The sequence below is a fragment of the Solanum stenotomum genome, chromosome 3 (assembly GCF_019186545.1).
Source record: "Solanum stenotomum isolate F172 chromosome 3, ASM1918654v1, whole genome shotgun sequence".
Classification (NCBI taxonomy): Eukaryota; Viridiplantae; Streptophyta; class Magnoliopsida; order Solanales; family Solanaceae; genus Solanum; species Solanum stenotomum.
This window is the reverse complement of record NC_064284.1, coordinates 3,728,187-3,741,646: the sequence shown is the minus strand read 5'-3', so window position 1 is coordinate 3,741,646 and position 13,460 is coordinate 3,728,187. Positions and strand designations below refer to the sequence as shown.

General features: G+C 33.5%; 1 protein-coding gene across 6 annotated transcripts in view; it reads left to right on the top strand.

The window, feature by feature from the left end:
• LOC125858405 (LEAF RUST 10 DISEASE-RESISTANCE LOCUS RECEPTOR-LIKE PROTEIN KINASE-like 1.2) overlaps nucleotides 1-12,990 on the top strand; it is a 20,061-nt gene extending 7,071 nt beyond the window's left edge. Inside the window, exons 1-4 of one of the 6 annotated variants that reach the window (XM_049538172.1) lie at nucleotides 5,561-6,636; nucleotides 11,353-11,388; nucleotides 11,478-11,738; nucleotides 11,847-12,990. In XM_049538172.1, coding sequence (XP_049394129.1) covers nucleotides 5,868-6,636; nucleotides 11,353-11,388; nucleotides 11,478-11,738; nucleotides 11,847-12,781 — 2,001 coding nt within the window. In that variant the 5' untranslated portion in view covers nucleotides 5,561-5,867 and the 3' untranslated portion in view covers nucleotides 12,782-12,990. Of the gene's footprint in view, nucleotides 1-2,293; nucleotides 2,330-2,444; nucleotides 3,636-5,555; nucleotides 6,637-8,652; nucleotides 9,914-11,352; nucleotides 11,389-11,477; nucleotides 11,739-11,846 lie in introns of those variants that run through there. The other 5 variants (XM_049538171.1, XM_049538173.1, XM_049538175.1 and 2 more) reach the window with 5 other exon arrangements.
• The last annotated feature ends 470 nt before the right edge of the window (nucleotides 12,991-13,460 follow it).

Below are 13,460 nucleotides of genomic sequence, written 5' to 3'. Positions count from 1 at the left end.
GAAAATATTATATAAAAGAAAGAAATATTAATTAGTAAGATGGCAATTTTTGAAAATATTATATAAAAGAAAGAAATATTAATTAGTAAGATGGCAATTTTTGATAGAAAGAAATAGAAAATAGAAATAGAAAATATTATATAAAAGAAAGAAATATTAATTAGCAAGATGGCAATTTTTGATTGGTTTGGTGGTAGTGAGGAACCACCACTTATTAAGTATGATATGATGACTAGATACACGCACGGGGCCAATATAATTATTTTTTCGTTTCAATTTATGTGGCACATATAAAATTTTGAAAATCAATCAATTATATATATATATATATATAAATATTTGAAGTTGTTAATTATTGTAATTTATAATATTTTTATGTTATTTTAAATAATATGTGTTATTTTCTATGTGCCAATTTATGTGGCATACGTAAAATTTCGAGAGCCCAACAAATTTTATATATGTTTTAAAAATACTTAAATTATTAATCATTGTAATTCATAGTACTTTTTACATAATTTTGAGTTTCTTTTCTACTCGACTCCTTTGCATTTCATTGATTGGGAAAAAGGCTCCTTTTCCTATGGCTTGTTAAAAATAATATAATTTATTCAAATATTATATTCATTAATACAATATAGTACAATATTTCTTCTGTTTTTATTTATATGTCACTATTTTTTATTTTATGTGTATTAATAAATGAAGTAAGTTTACTATTCTACCTTTATTTAAAAAAAATTAAGTCAACTTTTCCATCAATTAATATGAACTAATTTTTTTTGTTTAATTAATTTGACCAATGAACATGAATTGTTCACTTAGTTTTTTCTAGGTTGATCAAATATATATTTTCAAGGCTAATAACTCATAAATGTAAAATAGAAAGAATATTGTAATTTATGCATTATTTTTATGAAATGACAAGTATTATGGATAAACTATTTATAGTAAGGATGACTTATAAAAAGAAATAGAGGGAGTATATCTTAATTCTCTATTTGTATATACTCCCTCCATTCCTATTTATATGTTACCATTTTAGATTTCACGTGCATTAAGAAACTAAGTAAGTTTACTATTCTATCATTATTTACTATTTTTTTGAAGTCAAGTATTCAATCAATGAACATGAATTTATTTATTTTTATTATTTAATTTGACCAATGAACATGAAATATTTATTTAGTTTTTCTATGTTAGTCAAATATATATTTTCAAGACTAATGACTCACAAGGATAAAATAAAAGTAATAGTGTTATTTAGGCATTGATTTTGTGAAATGATAAATATTAAATATTATCTATTTTTAATAAAAATGACATGTATATCTAGGTCGATCCCGCATAAAATGACTTGTCTCAAGAAGATGTCTTTAATTTCACCACGTAACACATGGTTGATACGATAAGCATAGTCGCATAGGGGCAGTTTTGACAAGGAGTACAAATATTTATATCGTAGCTACACTGAAGTTCCTTTTCAGCCAATTGCAGTGCTCTATAACATATGACAATTGAGTTAAATGATATTGGGTTTTTGGTCATTTGATGTCCATATAAAACAACCTTGCATTTTGTACAAGTAAAAGAAGCATAGAGTATTATTTAAAATGACTAAATTTACTTCAAGCACACATGTTGACCACCTCGTGTGCGCTTACTGTGTGTTGTAGACTCTTATTAAGAAGTGTGTATATATATATATATATATATATATATATATATGTAGTGGATGGATATATATCTTCTTCTTTTTTAAAAAAAACATTTGGGAAACATTTTCGGGGAGATTGAACACACCGGGACCGAACTTATTCTTACAACGCGATTATATATTACCGGATCAAGGTGTGTTCAATCTCCCTAATTCTGTTTGGCAAATATAACATGAGTTCAATTGGCAGCCCAGGGTTTACGTACTGAACTTCTGAAACGACTATCACATATCAGGACCCTGCTTATACGAAAATGAGTTACCCACAAGTGCTGCAAAATGGATTTCTTTTTTGTGCACTAGGCTGAATCTAAGCGTAGAGTTTGCCTGAATAACAGAAAGTACTGTGGTGCTCGGATAATGATTCCAACTCCAAAGCAGAACGTGTAGTCATGGTATATCTAGAAACTAATAGTCGAAATCTACATTTTACTATAATTCCGTTAATAGAGTAAAACAAAACCTTCTTTGATAAGAAACAGTAAGGTGATAGCTGTTGATAAGTTATACTAATGATGATCCTTTATTATGGTTCTGTAACAATTTGTCACTTGTTTATCTCTGCATGCATTACAGGCAGTAAAAGAGATAATGCGGTGAAGATAGCCGTAGGTAATTTTCTTTTGACCTTGTTCATGTTATATTGACCTTCTCTTCTCAACAATGACCGAGAACATATAGATAATCAGTGAACTCAAACACTCTTTTTTCATCTGGTTAATTACAGGTATCTCTGCTGCTGGGATAGGAATAGTATTAATCTGCTACATGATCTACTGGTTTGTCTTTAAGAAATCATCTGCTACACGCCTTTCGTTACCAAAGCAGGGGAGGGAACATCAGAATGTTGAGACCTTCCTCCGGCAATATGGATCCCTTGCCCCTAAGGTATACAGCTATTCAGACATTAGGAAAATGACAAATTCACTTCAAGTGAAACTTGGACAAGGGGGTTATGGAGGGGTCTATAAAGGTTACCTAAACGGCCGTCCTGTTGCTGTAAAGATTTTAAATTCTACCAAAGGGAATGGAGAAGACTTTATCAACGAAGTTGCAAGCATCAGTAGAACTTCACATGTGAACATAGTTACTCTGTTGGGATTCTGTTTCAATGGTCGAGAAAGAGCTCTTATTTATGAATTCATGTCGAATGGATCACTCGATCAACACATCTATGGTGAAGATTCTAAGTTGGGATGGGAAAAGTTGTACAAAATTGCACTTGGGATAGGTCGAGGACTGGAGTATTTGCACCGAGGGTGCAATGCACGAATACTGCATTTTGATATAAAACCTCACAACATCCTTCTTGATGAAGACTTTTGCCCCAAGATATCTGATTTTGGCTTAGCTAAACTATGCCTTCAGAAAGAAAGCATGATATCAATGTTGGAAGCAAGAGGAACCATTGGTTACATTGCTCCGGAAGTATTCTGTAGAAATTTTGGAGGCGTCTCACACAAATCCGATGTTTACAGCTATGGAATGATGGTTCTTGAAATGGTTGGAGGAAGGAGGAACTACAGTGCTGAAAGAAGTCATCATAGTGAAATATACTTCCCGCGTTGGGCTTATCAACGCCTTGTGACAGATGAAGACTTGAATATACAATGCATCACGACCAAAGAAGACGAAGAAATTGCTAAGAAGATGATACTAGTAGGCTTGTGGTGCATTCAAACTGATCCCTCACAAAGGCCATCAATGAGTAAGGCAATTGAAATGCTTGAAGGTAACTTAGAGACCATCCAATTTCCACCAAAGCCTTTTATATGTTCTCCCTCGCGATCAGAAGGATCATCGATGATCCCTTTGGGGAAGCCAACAATGCCCTTTATATATTCTTCTTCGAGTTCAACACTTGATTCTACAGAACATTTGGTTATATAATCTTTTATAAATTTGTTTTTAGTTTTATGTCCTTCGAGAGAGATGATTTTAAAGATAATTAGAAGTGAATTATCATATAGGGGTGTCAATGATATCGTTCGATCGGTTATTTTAAAAAAAATTATACCATTTCAATTTTTTGGGTTTTTTATAATACATAACCAGAATTAGATTTTTTAAAAATTATCCTAATCATATTGGTTTCTCTTCGGTATCGGTACAATTTGGTTAATTTTCATTTTTTTTTTACTTTTAAAGTATCACCTCAAAATTATTAAAATATTTTTTTCGCAAGTGTGTTCTTGAAGAAGCACTTTAATTCTTCACCAAGAAGTTAAGAATGTAAAACCTTGTTACTGTATTGTTTGATATTAAACTTTTAATAGGAGTGTTTGCAAAAGTTTTGCTAGTATTATTTTTTTTAAAACCTGATTAATGAAAAACTAATTAAAGGACAAAGTCGTAGAGTCGTCACCAGAGGTCTAGGACCTAGGTTATATTTATATTTAAAAAAATGTTAGAAAAAATATTTATATAAAATATAACATATTGTTAATATATAAATATATTATACTTATTCGGTTCAGTTTGAGATTTTTTGGTTTTCTTTTATAAATTAAAAAGATCATTCCAATTATTCGATACGGTATACACTTAAATAAAAATCTATAATTTTATTTTAAAAATAACATAATATTTAAAAGTTTATGAATTTTAAATTTTAATTTTTTAAAGTTACTAGATTCTATCAACTTATATTTTTATAAATATCAAATTATTTTTAAGATAAATATTAATTGAGTTAATAATTGAATTTTGTCTAACGCTGTACCATAAGGGACACATTGTTCGTACTTTGTCGTCATTGGCACTTTATAGTGGACAAACAATACCAAAATATATCTACTTGTAGCGATAAGATGTTCTAAATCCAATTTACGTGTGTGTAATAGAGAAAAAATGTCCATTTTTTCATATTTAATCAGTTAAAATGTTACTTCTCATCTCAATTTATGTGGCATTTTTCAGATTTCTAGATTCAAACAAATTTAGTTTTGACCGTAAATTTTTCATATATCTTTTAAATATTTTGAATTGTCAATTATTATGATTTATGGTATTTTATACGTAGTTTACAAATATATAAATTTCATTTCAAAATAATTGAAGATTTCATGCGTAAATTTTCCATCAAAATTAAAGTGTTTGACTCTCGAAAAAACGAAAAAGTGTCTATAAATTGGGATAGAGAATGTATGAAACATCTTTTTTTGAAAAATAAAATTCTTAAAAATGAGAATGATTTTTCTAATGAAATTAAGAAAAACAAATTTCACAAGTGACATTTCAAATTTCTTGTGTTCGAACCCCGGCCTCCCCAACAACCAAAACCCCAATCCCCTTCCCTTGACCATCCTCTCCCCACCACCCTCGATCACCCCCTTCCCCTCTCCGATAGTGTTTTACTAGATTACATAAAAATACTTTTGACATGATATCTTTTTTACTTAAATAAAACAAACCAAAAAATACTTTCCTAATGTTGCATGGGAAAACATTTTCTTTTATACCATTTTCTTTCACAACTTTAAATTTCAAAATTTACTATTATAAGCAACCTCAAACACTCATTTTTTTAAGTATCAATTAAAGGTATGATAAAACGCTAGTTAAATTAACATTCAAATGTCGCCTCGTCTCTAATCTCTATTTCTATTTTTAGTGCTACACTGCTGTAATCCTCTTTGATTACTTTCTGTACCTTAATTGCAATTTACAGATAAAAGGAAACTTCTTGTATTGTACTGTAAAAAGAGAAACTGCCTTGCAATTTCCTTCTCTTATTTTTTTTCTCTTTTAGTTGACGTCGTAATTGACCATCTTTTTCTTGTGCATTATTTTGAAATCATCTCACCTTCTTCCTGCATTCTTTATGTTTTCCCTAATACATAAAATATAACTTAAGTCTTCAAAAAAAAGTATTTCCACTAAAGTCAATATCTGTATTAAGAAATCCAACTCTCAATAACAAATGACAAAATAGTTTGGTGCCTATCCATTAGACTATAAAGCTTTACAACCTCCAAATATTCAACATTTCATACTTCATGTTGACAAAAATATATACTTATTTCGTTCTAATTTATGTGGCGATGTTCGAATTTTGAGAGTGTTATTACATTTGAAGCTGCAAAAGTTTATACTACTACTATCTCATGTATACCAATCAGCTTTGCAATTTGTTTGATATCAATTGATCATGTTTCAAAATCAATCAATCTGCTTCTTCTACTACTACTTTTTTGTGTCTCTGTTTTTCTCCTTCGTCAGATCCAGTGCAAATAATGATACTTCCTCCTATGCATTTTGTCCTAAATCAACCTGCAATGGAGTGGAAATTTCATATCCATTCTGGAGACTTGACAATTACAACGCCAGCGCTCCTCAGTACTGTGGTTATCCAGGATTTGGAATCAATTGCTCAAAAAACCAACCGCTTCCGATTATTTACCTTCCAGGCGATGCTTTCTACGTCAAAAGTATAGATTATAAAAGCTATTCTCTCGCTCTAGTGGACGCTGATGTTTTCAATGAGACATGCCCTAGAGCACATCACAACCTTACATTGGAGAAATTGCCGTTGAAGTTTTCCGATTCCGCTCTGGAACTTACCTTCTATTTCGATTGTACGGAACCTCTACCCGATTCTCTTCCCGCAGAATGCTTGAAATCAAGTGGAAACACGACGTATTTCTACGTTGGGGAAACTGAGCCAGACGATTTGAACTGGTTTGGGATTTGTGAAGAGAAAGTGGTGGCGACGGTGAAGGAAAGGAGAAGATTCCAGAACAATGATTGGATCGGAGGATTTGGTGCCGCCATGGGAGAGGGTTTCGTGCTGGACTGGCGGAGCGCGTCGGAGTGCGGGCAGTGTGAGGAATCAGACGGGAGGTGCGGTTATAACAATTCAACCCATAACCTTTTGTGCTACTGCCAAGATGGTACCGTTAAGTTTAAACATTGCGAAGGTACACCCAAAACTCTTGCTATTTATCTTTCCTCATTCTTATAGAACATTGCTGCTAAATTTTCATAATTTGATTAAATCTAGCTATAATTATCTTATATTTTTCATATAAGAAAAATCAAATCCCTTTATTCTTAGAATTTGAACTCAATTTTTTTAATTAAAAGTGAAAAAAAGTTATTTTTATTGAATCAAGGTTTATAAACTTGTCTTAATGTGGTAAGTCAAGACGTGTTTCATAAATCTAGAGATCATTTGGTTGCGAGTTAGGAAGAGAGTTATTCATGCATTAAAATTAGCATATAGCTTGATAATTGTTTAATACAAAATTTAGCACATCAAATATGATTTTTAGTTATCATTTTACAATCTTATATAAAATAAATAAAATATATACTATAAATTATGGGTTAGTTTATATCTTATTTTATACAAAATAGACGATGAAATAATTAATCTTTGCATTATTAAAACTTTCATAATCTAACCGACGACCAAACAATCTCTTATTAAATAAATAAAAAATAAAATATAACAGGGTTACAGTCCTACTTGTTCCAACTTAATGCTATTTAATTTAATCTAGAAAAAGTCCAATGTTGTGATTCCATAGTTGGCGTACGTGTTTAGTCATTATCCTATTATCTTTTTTAATACACCAATCAGCCAATGGTATCATGTTTTCTTGAATAGCTGATGTTCGTATTTGACTTTAATTCTAGTTTTTGCTTACTTTGAATTCAAAAGAATCAAATTGCATATTTTATTGGGTCTAAAATCTGAAACAGATTGAATTTTCCGCAAAGAGCCAAAAATGAAGGGGCAGTACTGCGAATATACTGAATTGAAAGGCCCATTAAAGATTGGGCTATCAGCTAAGGGTGTCAAACTAAGCCCAAAAATAAAGGTCCCGCCCAATTCATAAAAATATTTGAGCAAAACTTGCGATTATGATTTAGTGAAGACAGAAAGCGGGTTGAAATTGAGAATTAAATAGGGATAAGTTGACAATTATTTTTAAATGGAGAATAATTGGATGAGTTACAATTTAGGAAATCTACCTAATTAGAAAATCATCTTTACTATTATTAAATTTCACTATACTTTAAAATAATTACATCACCACTTGCTCTTCCTCGGATAGATCAGTGTATATTTGATATTAGATACATAGATATATGAAATTATGAAACATAGATACAGAGAAGTAGAGGGATGAGGGAGGGAGAGAGGCGAGATACATTCGCTAGATATAATGTATCTAGAGGAAATTATACGGTATCTAGAGAAGCAACTCAGACAAGATACGTAATTATTGAAACTATCGATGCGCTATGTAATTAGCATCTATAGTAGTATGTTTTATAAAAGTTTCTCAATTTACCAATATTAAATTATCTTAAGCTGCTCAATCCATAAAAATGTGGATAGATTGGGCGGATCCTTTTTTTAGGCTTAGTTTGACAACCCTAAGCTAACCCATTTTAACCTATCCAATTTCAGGCAAACTGGCTCATTTGACACCCCCTAGGGTAGCCCATTTTGTTTTAGGACAGATCCATGAAAATTAGGGAAGAAATTAGAAAAGATGACAACATTTGCGTTGGAACCTTACGCTTATGTGATGCAGTGCGAACTACAACTCAAGTCGCAGTTTCTCTCTTAAGCACGACCCAAAAGAACTTTTTATTTATATATATAAATAAATAATATATACTCCATAAAAAGAAGCCTTGTTTGTAGACCAACCCAGACCCCACTTAGTGGGATTTCACTGGGTATGTTGTTGTTGTTGTTTTGTTTGTAGACCAAATTCAGGTTTCTGAGTGTCATGGTCTAAAATAGCCTCTACCCCTTTTTATTATTTATCTCCTGTAATATTCTGACTATCAGCTTCACAAAATGCCAATGAATATTTAAAAACCTTAATAATATACACATTGTCAACAGGTGCAGTCAGGTTACGAATATGATGTGATTTTTGGAATTTTATATTCCAGACAAAGAAAGAATTCTCAAACACACATTTCCTTTTCTTGTTCAAGAGTTTCCGTCTCTTTTCCTTTCTTTACTTTGTTTTCTTTCATCTAGACCTGTAATTTTTAGTCCGCGGAAAGTTTCAGCCTGTAAGGTTATTGAATGGAAGTTACCAATAAGATTGGTGTAAAATATTTATCCCTTTTTTATTCATTTGAAATTTCTCCTTCTAGTTGTGAACAATGAAACTTATTTTCGTCCCACTCGTCTAAGTTGAAAAGTGAAATTTTCTATAGTAAAATAATCACAGAAAAGTCTTATAAAACATGAGCAGCCATTTCTTTTTTCGTTTATAACAATTCTCAAGTTTGTCATCTTTTGTTAGTCAAAACTGGATTAACTTTGACACTTGAACAACTCAATTGAATCATATATTTTGCCAAACTCTTCTAATACATAGGTTCTCCAACCAACATAGTCTATCATTGATGAGTTCTCACAAATGCATGCTCAAAACTTCCCTCTTCCTCTGCTCCATTCCATCATCGCCTTCCTATGCTTCTTGATCACGTCCTCGCCATCCTATGGCCAAGAGGATAAACAGCATTCCACTTGTAATAGCTCCTACACCTGTGGGAATATTCAAAATATCAGCTTCCCTTTCTGGGGTGGCGATCGACCTCAAGAATGTGGTCTTCCACAATTCAAGCTTACATGTGAAGCCAATCAGGATCCCCTTATACATATCGATGGTCATAATTTTCGCGTACTTGACATCAATGGAGACAATCAAACCATGAGAATTGCCCAAAATGATCTTGAGGAAGACATTTGTCCTGATAGATTCGGTAACACTAGCTTTAATGATCCCCTATTACGCTATGGTCCTGACTTTGGGATTCTCATCCTGTTCTATGCTTGTCCTTTCGATATACCTTCTGAATGGAAAAAATTCACCTTTAGCTGCAATAACACCGGAGAGTCCAGTCATGGTTTCTATCCAGATCAGTCATTTATATCATTCTGGGGACCGCAGTATGGGAGTTGTGAGCGAAATGTCATAGTTCCTGTGTTGTTAACGGCATTTAAGCGGTTCCAAGACCAAGGAAGTACGAAAATATTGGAGCTATTGAAGCAAGGGTTTGATGTGGTTTACAACAAAAGCCTAGTATGCATGGCTTGTGAGAGATCAGGGGGGTTATGTTGGTCAGAAACAGATTTTGCAGAGCCAACTTGCCTTTGTCGGGACCGGACTTATTCCTATTACTGCGGTTTTGTACACGGTTTTGTACAGGAACAAGGTGTGTTCCATCTCTGACTTATCTTTTTTGCCAATAATTAGTCGAACCTAACTGGTAGGTCAGAGTCTTCAACTGTCAAATAAGACTGCCAGAGAAGAGAAAAAAACCTATAGGCTGCCATGTTTTGGTGGAAACTCCAATTATTTTCACACCTTCCTATTTTATTCCATCCCTTGTAACATTTGTTGGGGCATTCTTTATCATGTTTATGAAGCCCAGATAATAAAATATACTTACAGTTTGCCTAGTACAAGCCCTTTTTGATGATGCCTGTTCTAAGAATTTAGTAGTACTAGGCAGCAGCAAGTTTGTATGTGCTTCACCCAGCAAGATAGGTATATCAAAATTTGTGATCAATGGAGATAACAATGCATTTTTTGAAAGATTAGTTCATTAGTTTAGCAACAATTTAGCAATGGATTCTATTTTCAAGGAATGAGAATTTCCTAAGGGATTGGTTTTCAAGAATTAGCTGAGATATATGATAGAATGGACATAAAAACACCTATGATATGTGATAGAATTTCCAGGAACCAATGATCCGAAGTGATCATCTCAAGATTCTTGAAACCCATAAATCTGTGAAAGGGAGAAATACAATACTTCTGTACTGAAGACGAGAATTTTTGCGTTTGCAAGTCTCAGTCAGGGTATTCTTTGCTAGTCCCTAAGGCGCATGTGGATGCTATGACAAAATAAAACAACTTTTTCCCACTCTGTTTCCATGATTTTACTTCTACCAACCTAAGATTTGAATACTTCCCGAATTTCTTTACCTTTCTAGTTCTTCTTGTCTAATCCGTGATTGAAATCTCTAATTCTTTTGCCGCATCTAGAATCTTTTGACTCTCTTACCCAGTAGGTGTTGAAGGTGGACTTTAGATGTTAATAAGACTTACAAATTATTTTTCACCTAGTCGCCTGACTTCAGTATTCAGGCTTTTCAAAATGTTGTTTTAACAGCAGTTATTTTCCTTGTTTCCTTCTCTTAGCTGGTTTTTTTGTTTTCTCCATTTGTAAACTGCGCCAGCAATGCCACAGATTATTGTTTTGTGATTATTCATACTGAGTTTCTAGTGCACTATAACTATGCAGTAGAATTATGCAAGAACCCTGTTTATGCAAAAATGAATTACCAGAACTTCTGCAAAAGGGAATGAGGCTAATATGTCAAGATTGCCTGAATAACAGAGGGCACTATACGTTGTGCTTGAATAACAAATACAACCCTAAACAGAACAACGTTTTCATAGTAAATTCAGAAACTTTAAGTCCAAATCCACGTTTGACTGTGTTTCATAACAGACTAGAAAATAACCACATAATTCCTTTGTAAATTAGAAACAGTAAGAAGTTGTATTTATGTCTTTATGATACTACTGGAGATATTTTGTCGTGGTTCTGTATCATCTCATCACTTGTTTATGTCTGCATTACAGGTGATAAAAGAGATATCAGAGTGAAGGTTGCCGTAGGTAACTTTCCTTTGACCATGTTCATCTTATGATATCCTTCTCTTTAACAATGATCAAGAACTTCCTAGTCACATATTTCTCTCTTTCAGGTGTAACTGCAGCTGCATTCACTGCCATTGTGGCATGTGTAATTTTCTTTCTCTATTATCATCGACAGAAGAAAAGTCATGCTGGTTCGTCTTTGATAACCAGAAGTATCCTTTCCTATCCCTCCTCAACAATGGACCCTGAAAAATCTTCTCACTATTTGGGAGTTCATGTCTTCGATTACAATGAACTGGAAGAAGCCACAAACAGTTTTGATTCCAGCAAAGAGCTAGGAGAAGGTGGATTTGGCACAGTATATAAAGGTAAGAGAAATTATCCTGAACTGGGCTTTCTCTCACTGCCAGCCTGCTACTAAACCTAAACATTTGATCTGATTCATTAACCATATGATTGAACATGACATGTTATAGGTAAACTTCGAGATGGGCGTGTTGTTGCTGTAAAACGTTTATATGAGAACAACTACAAGAGGGTTGAGCAATTCCGAAATGAAATTGAAATCCTCACTCGTTTGCGCCATCGAAATCTAGTTACCCTTTACGGATGCACATCTCGCCATGGCCGTGAGCTTCTTCTTGTGTATGAATATATTTCCAATGGTACTGTTGCTGATCATCTTCATGGGGAATTCTCAAAGCCTGGATCACTTTCATGGAATACACGAATGAGCATTTCCATAGAAACGGCAAGCGCGCTAGCCTTTCTCCATAATTCAGAGGTCATTCACCGAGATGTAAAAACTAACAATATCCTCCTAGACAGTAATTTCTGCGTCAAAGTAGCTGATTTTGGGTTGTCTCGGCTTTTCCCTACTGATGTTACACATGTCTCAACAGCTCCACAGGGTACCCCTGGATATGTTGATCCCCAGTATCACGAATGCTATCAACTCACCAGTAAAAGTGATGTTTATAGTTTCGGGGTGGTATTAATCGAGCTTATATCCTCTCTGCCAGCTGTTGATATCTGTAGGCATCGACAGGAAATAAATCTATCAAATATGGCAATTAACAAGATTCAGAGCAACACGTTACATGAGCTGGTTGATTCAAATCTTGGTTTTGACTCCAATAACTTGGTAAAGTTGATGATCACTGCCGTGGCAGAGTTGGCTTTCCAGTGTCTTCAGAACGACAGGGATTTGAGACCATCCATGCCAGAGGTTTTGGAGGCTCTACTGGGAATTCAGAGTATGGATAAAACAGCAACAGAAATAGGGAAGCCAAGTCCCGGTGATGATGCTGGATTGTTGAACAATCACGCATTATCTCTCTCACCCGATTCAGTTATTTCAAAATGGACTAGCAGTAGCAGTTCAACAACACATGCTTCCAGTATTGGCTAAGTTTATGCCCTTAGTTTGTCTAGTTTGTGGCTTTCTTGATAGTGATTCTTCAGCCACCTGCTCTATTGGTCGCGGAAGGTGAATTTTAGTGTCTTTCCTTTGAGTACTTTGGACCTTTTTCTATCTTAGAGAGGTTGTACATATCTCGTATGCAGCAATTTAAATTTAACAATACTAATTCAATTCATTTCTTAAATTCTTTAGTTAAATTGTGTAGATACTTGTTCAATTGATCATCTTTGTCATAACAGATTTTGAGCAAGTTTTACCAGGGTGAGTAAATAAGATTATATTTTGTCTAGTGTAGCAGGATATTGCTGTTGAATATATTTGATAAGAATTTTATCTTAATGAGCAAGTTTACATTTTGTTGTGCCTTCATTTCATTGCTCAAGACTTAATTATATAAAACATACCTAGTGTAATCCCACAATCGGGGGTTTGGGAGAGTAGACTGTACACAGATCATACCCCTATCTCGTAAAGATAGAGAGGTTGTCTCCAATAAACCTTCGGTTCAAGTAAAGCATTTCAAAGAAGTTTGAAAAAGAGAATACAGAAAAGAAAGAAGTGACAACAATGAAGTAGAGCCCTGTGTAAAGCAGTACATAGCATACAAAAAAAGAGCAATAACAAAAACAAACTAGTCGTGATAACTGAAGCACAAAAAACACAGATG